This window comes from Elephas maximus, chromosome 20 (assembly GCF_024166365.1).
Source record: "Elephas maximus indicus isolate mEleMax1 chromosome 20, mEleMax1 primary haplotype, whole genome shotgun sequence".
In the NCBI taxonomy this organism is placed as follows: Eukaryota; Metazoa; Chordata; class Mammalia; order Proboscidea; family Elephantidae; genus Elephas; species Elephas maximus.
Window position 1 is genome coordinate 2517811 of NC_064838.1, and position 16707 is coordinate 2534517.

Below are 16707 nucleotides of genomic sequence, written 5' to 3' on the forward strand. Positions count from 1 at the left end.
GTATTTCTTTGAGGTTTCACTTTCCTTACCTTTAAAATAAGAACAATACGCAGCTAACAGGGTTGAACGTGACAATGTATGTTGAAGCAGTTTAGAAGAACGGAAAAGACCCATTAAAGAGAAATGTCGCTGTGGGTTATCACAGAAACCTGAGAACGCCGCAAGGAAATCAGCATTTCTCCCTTTAGAGGCTAAGGAACCCGTGATTACATGGCCCACAGTAACTGTGGGAATAATTTAGAGTATATCACACCCGCAATTGCTTCTAAGTAATGCTGATGCAACGGTGAGCTTCTAAGAAAGGAACTGTTCTCATACAATCAGAATTGGTTTACCTTGCCTCAATTTTAAAACAAGGAAGAGGTTATCAAACTTTTTTAACTTCCTAAAAATTAAATATCTTGGCAGTCACAGCACCACACAATAAAGAAACAAGTGCCGGGACCAGGAGCTGGAGGGCCTGGGCTCTAGCTGTGGACGTACCACCTGTGTGGCCTGAAGTAAGTGGCTCAGCCACTCTGTAGGGGGCTCAAAATGATCATATGATCGTTTAAGTATTATTTACTAAATTGAAATAATTTTATTATGCCCCAACTGACATTTCACCTAATCAAAGTTATATGTCTATTTGAAGAGTCAGATCTTAGGCCTTCAAAAACGATGGTTTAAAGTAATGAAAATACACCATTTTCAATAGGGCTTTCACCCAAAAAAATGCTCACGAGGACTGCATGTGGTAAGTTCAACGCCTCTGGAGCAGAGATCATCCTACTTTTCACTTTGAAAATGATGATGTACACCACTAGATCAGCTACAAAAATTATTACAGTTCTTTAAAACAAAAGGGGCAAAGGATGGCAAGAGGAAAAGCTTTTAAATTGTTCCAGAAAAAATTACCACATCTTGACTACCCAACTCAGTATCACAACCACATCTTTTTTCATAAGGGGCTCACTTACTGCCAACTTTAGGACCCATCCATCTTTAAATTTCAATTTAACCTTCCAAATGAAGCTGTTAACAACTGTAACCTATATTATGCAGAAAAGCCATTCAGTGGGTCTACCTGCAAAGCAGTGGTGCTGAGGGATTCAAAACGGTTACTGAAGTCATGGCTGATCCTGGGCCTCTGAGAACTAAAAAGCCATTTGGAAAAATTAACTGCCTGCTACACGGAAACCGTCGTGGTGTAAGGGTTAAGTGCTATGGCTACCAACCAAAAGGTCGGCAGTTTGAATCCACCCGGCGCTCCTTGCAAACTCTTTGGGCCAGTTCTATTCTGTCCTATAGAGTCGCTACAAGTCAGAATCAACTTGACAGCAATGGGTGATGGGTTTGGGCCTGCAAGAAAATGATAAAGATTAACAGCGTGTCCCTCAACAACTCAATGGTTATTATTACCAGGTCCATTTCAGAGTTCACAACCATATTAAGCCACAAACAACTATTAAATATGGTCTATTAAAATATGGTCCAGGGCATGTTAATCCCACAGTGAGTAATGTTCGGGCCTTTCCCAGCACTTCTTCCACTTTAATTCACCTCACAGTAAAACCGAAAAAAGAACAAGCTATCTTATTAAAATCTTATCAACAATGAACATATGTAACATTTCAGAGCCCTGATGGCACAGTGATTAAGAGCTTGGCTGCTAACCAAAAGGTCAGCAGTTCGAATCCATCTGTTGCTCTTCGGAAACCCTGTTTTAACTTTTACGAAGACTTTTCTGGGAGGTACAAAAGTACTACACAGTTTCCGAACAACAACTTTGAAAATCCATATTAAAAATTAAATCCATGCCCACATTCCCTTGGCAAAACTACCTTAAAACCATCTTAGAGTCAAAACCTAGGTAGTACCATTCGTCTAATACCTAGTAATTACAAGGGGGGAGCCTCCCTTAAAATGATATGGCTGCTTCAGAGAAGGAGAAGCTGCCTCGTAGCTGCAATACCTACACTGTTTCACAGACTGCGGACAGTTCAGCCAAGGCTTTCCATCACTCCCTGATAACAGAAGGCAGGTCATGTCGGTGAAGAAACAGGCATCCCTAGGCATACATTGCTGCAAATTCAGGAAATGTTCTAGTCATAACGTTTTATTTTTCTTGTGCAAGATTTCTCTTGAAGAATTCTACTGCCTAACTTGTCAACGGAATACCAGCAAATGTCCATTTAAAAAAATCAAGTAAATGTCTCACAAAGCCACAAGATTCCTCTTGGCGTAATCTAAAATTTCCCTAATAAAAAAACAAAAATTGCCCGTTGTCACTGGTGCCTCACCCTTCCACACCCAACATCACTCACAATCCACTTTCTGAGAGCCAGCCACCCAGTCTGCTTCCTTCTGTAGACTTTTTCTAACTGGCCACAGTATTCCATGAACTTACTTAACCATTCTTCTTTTTTGGAAATTTACCACTCATTGTTTAAACAATTTTTGTACTACAAAAGCAATACACATTAATTATAGAAGAAACAGTGACTTCTAATTCTACAACCTACAGATTTATCTATGGTATAATTTACACTAGCTTCTTCCTACACAAAATGAACTTATAAAACTTGTAAATTACTCAAGTTTAGGCTGGTCACAACAGTTCAAGCATCTTTTTCATTTGGGAAACTAAATATACTAGGAAACCTCCTGCCTGTAACAGTAAATCTTAAAAATAAAAACAAGATCTGCCAGTATCGCCCTGAGCCAAAACATACTGAAATCATCTAGAAGCTATTAAAGGCACGCACCAGCAGCTGTTGCATGTGCTCAACCCTCCTATCAAATGCTTCAGTTCTTTCCCCAAATGGAGTCCTAATATAGCAGAGGAGTCTGGCTGATAATATGCAAATGAAAACAAACTTCCATAGATAAAAACAGAATCACTTTATCCAAATATGCACAATTCAAGAGGAGCTGGCCACTGCCGCTGCTTTCTTTTTTTGGTGGGGGCGTTAATTCCATACTTATTCAAATCACGAATACCTCTAACACAATTTGAGATTACTCAAATCCCAAAATATATCACTGGCCCATGAGAAGATTCATTGGAGTGAATGGTGGATGAATGCAAGCAAAAAATGGTAATATACTGGGATAAGTGCAACTTACCTCAAGCTATGCAGACACATAGGGCTGAAGACCAACTTCTAGTGATATAAAGACCAAAATATGAGCTGAGGTATAGAAATGCAAGTATGTATTTGCCAGCACGGGGAAGAAAAACAATACATAAAAGAATGTGGGAAAACCATGTGAAAATGTACAGACTAGGACCAGTTAGGGAAATGCAAGTAATCTGACTAAATGCAAGTAATATAGAGTAGGTATGCAGAAGGAATGGGACAGAAGGTACAAAAGGTGGGCAGAAACTAGATTATAGTGTCTCATAAGCCAAGATGACACAAGACCAGGCAACATTTCATTCTGTTATACATAAGGCAGCCATGAGTTGGAGCTGACTCAATGGCGCCTGTCAACAAGGAGAGTCCCCTAATTGGTTTTAAATATTTAATTCTACCTGCCATTTTATAGACAAAATCTGAACATTTTCACTGGAATTCACTGGAAGATGAATCAAGAAAGCAAGGCAGGTGGAGTAGGAGAATAGTTACATGGTACAGATGTTACAATTAATTTTTCATAGTTAATTTATTGGTTAATATACTTGGAAGTATTACATGAAGGACAAAAAAGAACTAAAAATGGCTCTGACTTTGTAGATAACGGATGTTAGTGTTGGGAGAAGAAACATGAACAGAGTAGAAAAAAATGGACTGAGAAAGAAGTGAAGGGGGACTGGGAAGAAGCACATCTCTCCAAGCCCCTCTCAACTTCAAAAAGAAAAGTCTTCAGAGGTATAGTATACAGAATCCACATTAAGATTTTGTGTATATAATACCTTGTCAATATCCAGAGAATGCAACTCCCTAATCTTGCTACTCTAGCATTTTATATGTATTCTTCAATGTAGTTATTTATACATATCACCTCTCCCTTACCTGTGACTGCACAGAAGAACAGGGCTGGGTCTCTGTCTTTTTAGCAGCTTGCAAGGGGCTTGCACACAACCAGCATTGATTGAAACACCAAAGGTTCATTTGTGATTTAGGCCAAGTGTTCTATTACCACAAGACAGTGCAGTTCAGCAACTTTCTGATAAACACTCAGCTACAGTTACTCCATACAGGGTTTTTCATGAAGCACGTGGCCGGTTTTAGGCACCAGCATCCTTAGGGAAAACATACGCAGTACAGAATCCTGAGATTAAGAGCATGGACCCTGGAGCCTGACTGACTGGATTCCATGTAACCACTCTGTGCCGATATCATCTGTAAAATGAGTGTAACACCACTATCTACCCAAAAGAACTGTTGTAATGATAAATGTCATGGTGCCTGGAACCCAGCACTGTTAGCTGTTATCATCTTATCTTGGGGAGTTTGATTTGGTTTGAGGAAAATTTAAGATGAAAATCAAAGCAAGCAGAAGCAATATGGGCCTTCATTTTCTCATCTGTAAAAGGTAGACGGTATAGTTCATGTTTACATCTGAAAACCCACTTATAACTGACTTGTCTGAGGTTCCTAAGTCTCAGAGGAAACCTCTCAGCATCTCTTTCCAGAGCTGGTCTCTTTGCTTTTATTTACTAGGAACTAATAATATATCCTGAAGAAAAGGTTCCAGCCCTTTTAGAAAGTATGAAGCCACAGCCTGGGATTATATTTACAACCCTCTTCTGGTACTGTGACACAGTAAGATACCGTACGATAGCTGCCAACTGACTCCCTTCGTAAAATCCAGAAAGCGGTAGGAGACGTGGAATACGGTATGTTGGGCAAAAAGGAACAGATTCTAGGTAGAACTGGTTAACTACCCCCTGGAAGCACCCAGGCTTTAGTTCAGTCTCCACAGTCTCTCAACTCACAACCACATGAAACCCATGTCAGTTCACGCTGTACCTCTTCTTACTCCAAGTTAATTTTGTCTAATGACTCAGGTGCCACACAATCCTTTAGCTGAGACACAGGCCTGAGAAGGACAGGATCAATTTAGAAGATGGTAAAAGTGTGCGGGCATGTGTGTTGCTGGTGACAAAGAGAGGGAAGATTTTAAGTTCCACAACAGAGTCCCTGATGGAGCAGGAGAAAAGTGTGGAGCAGAACTCAAATTCACGTAAAAAGACCAGACTTAATGTTCTGACTGAGACTGGAGAAGCCCCTGAAAACATGGCTCCCAGACTCTCTGTTAACCCAGAACTAAAACTATTCCTGAAGCCAACTCTTCAGACAAAGATTAGACTGGACTATAAACATAAAACAATACTTGTGAAGAGTGTGGTAGTTCAAGCAGATACATGAAACTAAACAGGCAGCTCCTGTCCGGACGCAGAATGAGAAGGCAGAAAGGGATAGGAGCTGGCTGAATGGACATAGGAAACCTGGGGTGGAAAGGGGGAGTGTGCTGTCACATTACAGGGGTAGCAACTAGGGTCACATAACAATATGTGTACAAAATTCTGTATGAGAAACTAACTTGAGCTGTAAACTTTCACCTAAAAAGCACATTTAAAAAAAAAAAAAAGTATTTAGACAAAGCAAGATGTCTGCCAAGGAATTTGTGTCGTTATTTTAAACAAAATAATACAAAGCAAGCAGACCAAAGTCACCCTAGCATCAGTCAGTGCAGACAATTCTCTCCTAAGCTCCCGTGTCCACAGAGAACAGGGCAGTAGACCACTCACCTAATGAGGTTCCTATGGAATTATCCCTCTCAAAATAAGGGATGGGGTGGGGGTGGCAAAAATAGATAACGTTAATTCTACAAGTCAAATTCTAAATGTTCAAGATTTTTCACTTGATATTGCTATCTGCTACACTTGATACAGGAGACCCCGGGTGGCATAAATGGATAAGCACTTGACTATTGACCAAAGACTGGTAGCTCAAATGCATCCAAGGTGCCCTGGAAGAAAGGCCTGGGGATGCTTCCAAAAGGTGACAGCTCTGAAAAGCCTATGGTGCAGTCCTACTATGCACACACAGGGTCGCCGTGAGTCGGAAGTGACCTGAGGGCCAACGAGTTTTATACTTTTAACATCACTATACACTACAGTGGCGGGACCTCAGTCGCCAGGAATGCTTAGTGCTTTAATTTCCTACACTGGTACAACTAGTGGAAAGACATATAGCTAAATCCTCGCCTTCCATACGTTTTTAAGTTTACATCTTAAAGTAAAGACAAAATTGTTCTTTTTGTGATCATTTAAGGGCCAAGGTATGTTGTTTCTCCCTCCTTTAAAATAATTAAATAGCATCATTCCTTAACAAATTTATTCACTATAAGAACCAGTCACTGCCTAGTCGACTGCAACTCGTGGGGACCCCTGTCTGTCAGAGGAGACTGTGCTCCCTAAGGCTTTCGGTGGCTGATCTTGGGGAAGCAGACAGCCAGGTCTTTCTCCCAAGGAGCATCTGGGTGGACTCAGACGTCCAACCTATGGTCAGCAGCCAAGGGCTTTAGCCACTCGCACCACCCAGGGACTCTCAGTCACCATAAGTAATCTCGATAAACTCCTCCCCGCCCCCAAAAAACCTGCAAAAGAGAAGAAAATTATTAAAATTATTAAGTCATAGTTGGAAAAGGATGAAAATAGTCATTCATAAAAGTTAGACATGAAAATTCTAGATGGATTAATATTTTAAACATTAAAAATATTCTAGACAAGAGTACATAGGAAAAAAACCAACAAAGGTAGACTTGACAAGATAAAAACTGCCCCAAACTCTCGACCCCACCCCCGAAATAGATATTTTATAAACCATGTTTTGAATTAAAAAAAAGGGAAATAAAAGAGAAAATAATTTAGAAATCAGAAAAATAAATATTTTATATCAAAATCAAAATATGGCCAAAGTCAATCTCAAAACCCATTAAAACCTGTTGCTATCAAGTTGATTCCGACTCATAATGACCCTACCGGACAGAGAAAAACTGCCCCATAGGGTTTCCCAGGAGCCCCTGGTGGATTCGAACTGCTGACCTTTGGGTCAGCAGCCGTAGCTCTGAACCACTATGCAAATCCTATCAAAACATAGCCAAAGTCAAACTCAAAAGCAATTTTAATTGTAAAAATTATTATGTTTATAAATAAAAAGCTACAAATATTGTGCAGAAGCACAATTAACCAAAAAACAACAGTAATAAGAATTTAAAATAAAACTTAGACATTCATTCAAGTTCTTCAGGAGGGACTAATAAAACAGGTTAAGACTTGAAAAGCCTCAGGATAAAAAAAAACAAATATAAGGAATCCGAAAGAATATAACCACACATTGCCCTAACCCTCACAGATCAATTGAAAACTTCAATTAAAATATAAACCACAAAACTGATAAAAACAAGAAAGCCTGAACAAACCAGTAATAGAAGAATTTTAAAAAAAAAAAAATTTTTTTTTTTTTTTTTTTTTTTTTAATTTAAAGGTCAGAAGTATAAAATAAGTCCTGTCCAGGTGACTACACAGACCAGTCGACTCTCGTCTTGGGAACGGAAACACATGGAATACTTCCCAACTGACTCTGAGAAACCAGAACATTCTAAATACCAACACATGATCATGAGCCGTACCTCATCAGGCCAATCTAAATTTCTAAGTAAAATTTAAGGCAAATAGAACCACACAGTGCCATGTAGTTTTTTAAAACAGAAAGACAAGGAATTACAGTATTACTTGAAAAAGGCCCAGGAAGTTAATGAGTAAATTATAGCAGCTATTTCTGGTAAAAACTGTAAAATGTGAGATTTCTAGTCCTAAACACAATAACTAATTCTTCAAAGAAAGCAAGAGTCACAAAGTACAATACTAAAATCAGCAAGACAAAGTGCCTGACAGCAATAGTAAGAAAAAATGAGAGGTAAAGTGAAAAAAAAAAATAGGATTTTCTAGTTTAAAAAGTGTATGATATTCCCTTCCTCCTCAAAAATTCAGAGAAACCCAATAGTAGAGTGGAAGGATAAAAGCAACATAAAGGCTTATTGATTTTCTTGCCATTATCAATAACAACAACTGAGAAAACACACACAAAGATGCCAGCTTCAACTAGCAACACCGGCCAAAGATGTGTACACCTGTATGAAGACAGCATTGATTTTATATGTACATGTAAAAGTTTTTTCAAAAAGGAAAAATATAACCATCACCATACTTTTCCTGGAGTATCAAGATTTCCCCCAAATTAAACTATTAATTTGAAATGGTGGGGAGGTACTTAAACTAACTGAACATTTAATTTGAAATTATAAATGTAAACAGCCAAGATTTTTTTTAAATAACTGCCCTTTTAGATAACTACTATAATTGATACAGTGTGATCGTGGCAGAGAAATAAACAACAAAAAGAACTGAAGACTCCAAAAATAGACGTATCCCTAACAGAAATTCAATAGCTAATAACGATGGCAAGAAATCTGGACATAAGTCAGATATTTAACACGTATGAACATTTCAGAAAATTTAAGAAGCAAACAAACATAGGTAAAAGTAAAAAGCAAATATGAGGAAATATTCATGTGTGGGAAAGACATCATTAAAACCAGGGCCCTACCCCCCACCCCCCACACGACATCTGTCTATAATGAAAAATAAAGACTATCGTATTAGTAAGCTATGAGAATAAATGACGGCTTCACAGAACTTTCACACAACAACACAGGTTTAACAAAGTATTACAGAATGGGTCCCTACAGGCATATAGGTTAACACACATATAAACAAGGTGCTCAGCCTAATTACCCGAAGAAACGCACAGTTTAAAAACTGTTAACAGGTAACATGAGAAAGTGTGTAAGGAAAGTCCCACTCTAATCCACTGCTGCTGGGAGCTTACTCTTCATGGTGAGTAATACACGACTGTGCATCAATTCTAAATGTGTGCATACATCAACCCAATAAACAAAGTTCTGTGTCCCCAGCCACTGACTAGGTAGATTGATCTTGGCCACCATCACAGACGATGGACTGGGAATTCAGTCCGCCACGCTAATGGAAGGCCAGGATTCCGTTCTCTGGACCTTCAGGAGCCTTTTCCTTCAATCCCATTTCATACAGCACACTTCATGTTTTCCAATGCCCTTGACTAGATTATCTCAGCTCATTTGTGTGTAACTGTGGGCATCCACTGAATAGGCCATGGACCCACTAAGAGATCGTGCAAGGGGTTGCTGAAATGACTCGTGGAGAACAGCACTCACTTCCTTTGAATCCTGGATACTACTAGTTTTATTAGACTGCTGGCATTACGTAAAGCAACCCCTAAAGTTTCAGGAAAGATGTCTTCTGCTTTGGCTTCGGGCTCATTAGCATCGATGTTCTACATTTTGGGGAAATATATCAGAAACAAGTCTCATACAGGCTACAAAATCCATAAAACATATTTTCACTTTTTGCTCATTTGGGGATGGAGAGATGACCACATCTTTACTATTCAAACTGTATCTGCCACCTCTCCCACTAACTAGCTGTCATCTTTTTACTTATTAAGCTATTGTTCCTACCAGTGCCGTCACTTTTAACTACTCAACTCTCACCCACTTTTAAGGACTTAGCTTAAATGCCTCTCATTCTCACGTAAGCCATCTTTCCTCTACTCAACTTCTGTAGTATTTACTTGTATGATTCAACCATGCCTCATTATCAGGCATGCTGCTGCTTTCCAACTCAGCTGAGCTCCTGGGAGGCAGAAGAAACTTTCTTTCTCAAAGGTCTGAGCACAATGCTGATCTCACAGGAAGCTAACAAGTGTCTTATTCATAGAAGTGGCAGGAAGAAGGATCCGATACAGCTTCTGCAATATTTAGAGCTCCAAACAAAACCCGCTGCCGTCAAGTCGATTCCGACTCAGCGACCCTACAGGACAGAGCAGAACTGCCCCATAGTTTCCAAGGAGCGCCTGCCAGATTCGAACTGCCGACCTGTTGGTTAGCAGCTGCAGCACTTAACCACTACGCCACCAGGGTTTCCTGAGAGCTCCAAGGCTTCTCTGAAATCTCCCCATAAGTTGCTAATAATAAAAGCCTGTTCTCTCTTTTTTTCTAGGTTATTTTCTAGTGATGCCCCGAGTGCCCGTCAATAACGGTGTATGGTCACAGGCCGGCAGAAAGAAGAAAGAACAAGTGAATGGGTGAGAATGGGATGACAGAGTTTTTCTCTTTTTACGAGAAACGGATCAATCCTACCAGGATAATCAGCTATAAAATGTGATCATCTATATAAATACTCTCCAAGGAATAGCGAAATGCCATAAATCAAGACACATCTCCTTGCAATATCGACCATGACATGAGCCCTCCAAAATCTGACTTAGTCATTAACTGGCATATTTAAAGAATGAGAGGTAATGTGCTCCTCGATAAACTGTAACAAGTCAATGTTCCAGGGAACACTACAGAGACAAGTAGGTGTGACATGATCACTGTTCTGGACTTATTCTGCAATATGACCGAAAGCTTAAAGGACACATATTGCGGGGATACAGCAGCAACAAATCAGACAAAAATTTCCTGTCTTTCCTGGCCATATTCTTATGAGGGGTTGGTCTCCAGAAACAGGGTTCTTCTGTTTTCTGAATTCAAGAGCAGGAGGTTTAAAAGGGGAAAAGGCCTAGTCAGGGTTCTCCACTAAGTACATAACCAACCCAGATTATATAGTTAACTTTTAATAAATAGTTTTGACTAGATCAACTGACACACTGCACAAGGAAGCAAAGATTTACAAAAGCAGATTAACAGTGACAGACCACCCTCAGTGCCAAGCTACACTTCCCTCTTTCTAATTCGACTCCAAAATCAGGGCGAGTTTTCAAGTCTCTGGAAGTTACTAGTCACAGTGATTTCTACATTTCCCATTAAGATAAGCCACAGATACGTTAAAAATTCTGTAACTTTCCCTCCTTTGATTCTTTTCAAATAGTAAGATGAAGTACCTAATTCAATCACAAAAGAGAAACTTTGGCATGTGGTATTTCAGCTGTTTGTCACAACTCAGCACTAAGATCTATATTTCATTCTCCAAGTTACTACGTTTGCTAGGATGAGCATTCTCTGTGGTGTTGAAACAAGCATTGAAAATTGCCCACATGACCACATTCAACATACGCGCAGAAGTCTTGCTTTATAAAGTAGATTAGTTCTTGAAGCTTCTAAAACAAAATAAGACTCAGGAAATGGTGATAGAGGAAGAATTTAATAATTTTAGCAAACGTACAATATTATTTGTTAGAGGACTTCACCATTAAACCAACCAATGTAGATGTACATCTGGGTTATAGTCCAACCCCCCCTTTAAAGAACACAGTATACCAAATGCTAAAACTCATCGAACATAATTTTGCATTTGAAAACCTCCAGAATGATAATTTCTACTTCCGTTCTGTTATTAAACTTGCTAATAATTAAGTTAGGTCATCACTGAGAAGCAACAGCAGGTAAGAAGAAGTAATCCTAAGTAACTGTTGGATCTTCTGAAAATGGAAATATCTCTAATGACACACTGCTTAAAAAAAAAAAAAAAAAGATTAGCATTCCCCTCAAAGAGAGTGATGACAGGTCAGAAGCTAGCAGATGATCAAGACAAAATCAGCTTCAGCAGATAATACAACAAAAATGAACTGAAAAGACCCTTTATTCCATCTATGTTTGAAGAATCAATCTTCCCACAAAAAGTATTCCTCAAATTTTACCGTACTGTAATGAGTATCTACTTCAGCAAACTATGTACACAGGTTCTGAAAATCCAGTATATGAGAATAACTTTAGTAAATTCTAAAGACAACGCTACAAACTTCTAAAAATCTACACCTTAAAAGAGGTTCAAAGGAAAAAAAATGAATCACCATTAACGCCACTACTGACATCTTTTGTGACATGAATAAACAGTTGTTAAGTTTCTAAAATCAAACCTGGACTCCTTGGGATTTTAGGCTTTTATTTTGTAAAAGGATGGGAATATGGGGAAAACCCAGAACTGAACCCTGAATCCAGCCAACCGGGAGAGGTTACAGGACAGAGGGGAATAGCATAGAGATGGAACACGCACCAACTGACGTCCCCTCAAAACTTCGCTTTGGGAAATTAAAACAGAATTCGTCTCAGTTTTAATGAACAATAGGAGTCCACCCTACTCTCCCAAAAAGGAGCGAACACAAAGCAAATATAACAGACAGCACCTCACAGTGAGGTGGGGTCCCGCCCTTGGACTGTGCACACCTGGATACAGGCACGTGTGGGCTGAGGATTCAGAGTGAGCTATTTTCATAGGCATTCACGATGGCAACATGATTTTTAAAAACACCAAGTAAAGGGACGAATTTACCAGAACTTTTCGTTTCAATTAAATTCTGTTCCTCCCAATCATTTATTTCAATGATGCTACCAATGCTCAAAACAATTTCCTAACTCTTTTTAGAGTCCTCTGGACTCAATCCCTTTGATTTCTTTCCCCCAAAATCAGAGAAACAAGATTCAACAGCGGTAAAAATATCATATTCCCAAAGAAGAATTCCATCTATGTTTCGAACACAGCATCACTGATAAATTGTTTCTCATGATAAATACTATAAGTATTCCTATTGTAAGTCAAAAGTCACATTCATTCAAATATTTTTTAGGCAAACATTAATTTTTTTCTTTAAGTTGCATGGTGATAAGAAATGCAGGGAAGAACAAGAGACATTAACCAGGGAAGCAGGAACTTTTTAAATCTCCGCAATGGTGCATGCAACACTGCCTTTCCTCCCCCGTCCCATCACAACCCACCCCACCCCTGACCAAATATAGAATTCAGCCATCTTCTAACATCATCAAACCCAAAACCCATCGTCCTTGAGTCAATTCCAACCCACAGCAACCCTACAAATGGAGCATAACTGCCCCACAGGGTTTCTAAGGATGTAATCTCTACAGAAGCAGACTGCCACATCCTCCTACTGGAGCAGCTGGTGGGTTCAAACCGCTGACCTTTCAGTTAGCAGCCGAACACTTTAACCACTGTACACACAGCCAGGGTTCCTTAACAACATGTTGCTGCTGTTGTTGTTAGGTGCCATTGAGTCGTTTCCGACTCATAGCAACCCTATATACAACAGAAAAAAACATCACAGGAGCTGGAAATTGAGTTTCCTTTTGTTTTTTTCAGTTAATAGAATATTAATAAGTTTAATAATACTACTAAGCCTCATAAATACTTTTTCTACCTTATTAATAATGTAGTAAAATTAAATTCTTTATCAATAAAAGAGCAGAATAAAGAAAATGTTGTCAAACGTAAAGGATGAATATTTGACTGTGATGCTCCCCTCAAAAAAATGAAAAAATCTTCACAAAAAGATTCCTTAGAGGCAAACATCTTTTACCAGCAACATCGAGTTAAGTAAACTGTTTACAGCTAAAGTTATATTAAACATTTCCACGTCTGGAACACAGCAGGATGTTAAAAAAATGTTGAAAAACATCAAAATTATAGCAAAATGCTTCTTGGTGTACTTTAACAATCATGGGACAGATCAGCCCTCTTTTCCTTTGAAACACTTTTCATTTACCCGGTCTCCTCCTTGGTGATATCTCAAGATTGCTCTATAACACTGGCTCATCACACCCATTAATGAAAAACATAAAACTCCAAATCCAAACAGCTTCAGTACTATTTGGTATATTAGGTATCTACTTGAATTAATTGCTAATTAGGGTATCTACCTGAATTTCTCATTTAGTAACAAAGAAGGAAGCTACCCTGGCATCACCAGCAAAAGTAGGCACTAAAAGTCTAGTTGGGGAACTAGATTTCACAACACTACACACAGAGAAAATTTTTACTGGTTTCCCCATGTGTGGCATGGCTAAACACCTACCTTACTTAAAGGCGTGGGGCGCTGAGACGAGCTACTCTTAAGTCCAGCGTATTTAAGATACCATTCACTGTTGTTCCCTTTAGTTCAACTGTCCCCAAATACCAACTTCTGCTGCTTTTTTTAAGCTCCTAAGAGATTGTGAATCACTCGACGGCACTGGGTTTTTGTTTTTTTTTTTATGAGGTTGCTTAAAATACCTTCTGCTTATTTTCAGTTTCTAAAACATCTTATTAAATACATCATGTTCTTTAAAGACATGACACTGCGACCAGCAATTTCCATATCCTTTCTTATCAATCTTAGTTGACAGAAAACTGTTGAGTATAACCAAAGAAACTTCCCATCCTTCCAGCAGCTTTTCACACTGCTTATTTCCAAGACAATAAAACAGACTGGTATCGTTTAAACGTAACTGAAATCTAGTTTAATACTCTTTACAGCTGGAATTCTAATTATCAGTGGTGACCATGACAGATTTTACAGACTGAAAAACAAAAGACATACCTTTATTGTGGCCCATATCTAAATCATTCCATGACTTCACCATGTACACTCTCCTTAAGTAACTTACACCAAGTCACAGATCCCGAAGAACCAGGACATACTTTTAAGAAGCTGTTTCTTCCCCACCCCCACAGGTATGTTACTCTAATAAATTGCCAAGTCACTCCTTAACATCAATAGGAAAATTTTCAAACACTCTCAAAATACACTGAATTCAATGTCTACACGTAAATTGCGTTCTGCGTTCACTTACGATGAGGAGATGAAATGCCAGTCAAGTGACACTGGAACCTCAGGCACAAAAATCATACACAGACACAAGAAGGCTACGGATCCCGTTCATGAAAGAGTGCACCAAACACATGAGCATTTATTTTCTTTTTTTTTTTTTTTAAGCAAATGACAAAGACCCAGTTTACCAGCTTTACTTTTAAACCTAAGCTTAACATTACATATTTAAACAATTTTCAAAACTTGCCAAGTTGCCAGCATTCATGCACAACTAGAAAACATCCTTAATTTATATTAAACCAGAAATGTCATTACTATTAATGTATTAATATCTTTCACTACTCAATACGGGGCGGGGGGGTTTAAAAAAAAAAAACTGCAATTTTTTTTGTAGAAGATTCATCCTGGCAATGTTAACTTCACAGCAGACTGAAACTACTTGGCTCACATTTCAAACAAAATGGAAAAAGCAAGATCCATGCTGGTGTTAGTGTACAATTTTCTCCTAGCTCTACTCAAGAATCACGGTTCACCTTCAATTAAGTTTAATAAAAAAGCAAAGTGCATACATAAATTTACAACAATTTTAAAGACAAAAAAAAAATGGTCCTATTAACGTGGTCCCAACAATAAACTCAAAAGTCTATGACAAATAGGTGCTCCGACGAGCTGTTTATAAATACTTTAGATTAGGTACAATTATACTGAAAGTAGAGTTCGTTTGAAATCTTCAAAAAAATGTTCCTGTTAATCCTCAAATGGTGCTTGTAAGAGTTTAACATTTCTGTTAAATGCGTGCGTTGAATTTACTTGTTATCCAAGCGTAGCAGCTGCTCCTTACCATTTATTGTTAAGGACTTTAACTGGCCGTCTTCTTCAACTTCTACTCTCTCTTGACCGTTCTCAACAATTCTGCAGGATAAAATTCATTTAAAAACCTTTCTTTAAGTAAATATATGTGAATATATCCAAAATTTTAAAGGACACACACATACATGAAATAACTAATCTTCAGGCTGAAAAACACAACAAGCCAACCTATGGACAATGAACCTTTCCTAAAATAAATTTATACCACCAGTAAAAAGTTTTGCCTGAAATACTACATAGCTGAGGACTAAGGACACACACATACATGAAATAACTAATCTTCAGGCTGAAAAACACAACAAGCCAACCTATGGACAATGAACCTTTCCTAAAATAAATTTATACCACCAGTAAAAAGTTTTGCCTGAAATACTACATAGCTGAGGACTAAATACATGCAGAGATACTGCTAAATCAATAATTTAAAAGTTTTAAAAAGTTGTATTTACCGTTCTAACAATGCCAGGAAAACTTATTACACACTATACATGAACCTAAATAAAGACTACTTTTAATGAATAATATTAAGCAAACATTAAAAAGGAAAAGTTCTGGCCGCCTAACTCAGACATTAAAGACAGGGCTCTCATAACGCCAGGTTTACTGTACAGCCTAGTCTGCAAGCTCGCGGCGACACGCAAAGCAAACGTGGCCATCAATGAATACTTATTTTAAAATATTAAAAATAGATAATACCACTGTACCTCTTCGTAGTGATTTTTCTGCCATTAACCATTTTAGTAGAAGTTGATATAGATTTGAAGTTGCCCAGCCCACTGCCACCAAATGACGTGGAGGAGAATGAAGTAATGCCCCCGTGACCCAGTGAACCAAATGAAGTAAATCCTGTAGGAAAACAGGAAAGAAAGACAATTAGAGACTAATATAGAAAATATTAATTTAACACAATCAGTGAGTTTCAAATTTTGTAGATGATCTGATTTAAGAAAGACGTGCATGGAACCAATGAGTAACAAACACGTACAGAAATGGATCAAAAGTGCACAAGAGTCCATGTTGAAGCTGAACTGCAACAGTACCCAAAGGAAAGAAGACTGCTGTATTCTGCTTTGAACCATTAAATGTGTACTCTGGGGAATCAGCCAGAGAACCAGCTATTTCTTAAGTCATATTCTCTTGTGCTCTTTCTCCTGTACATACCAGTGCTTTGCTGAAACTTGCTGGCATTTCCAAATTCTAA

The 16707-nt window shown here is 38.4% G+C and overlaps 1 protein-coding gene across 6 annotated transcripts in view; it reads right to left on the reverse strand.

Moving 5' to 3' along the window:
- The window catches only part of DNAJB6 (DnaJ heat shock protein family (Hsp40) member B6), an 87630-nt gene that overhangs the window by 39437 nt on the left and 31486 nt on the right, over positions 1-16707 (reverse strand). For all 6 annotated transcript variants that reach the window (XM_049863478.1, XM_049863477.1, XM_049863473.1 and 3 more), the window contains 2 exons: positions 16211-16352; positions 15478-15548 (listed from right to left, as the gene is read on the reverse strand). In XM_049863478.1, the coding sequence (XP_049719435.1) occupies positions 15478-15548; positions 16211-16352 (213 nt within the window). The remainder of the gene's footprint in view (positions 1-15477; positions 15549-16210; positions 16353-16707) is intronic.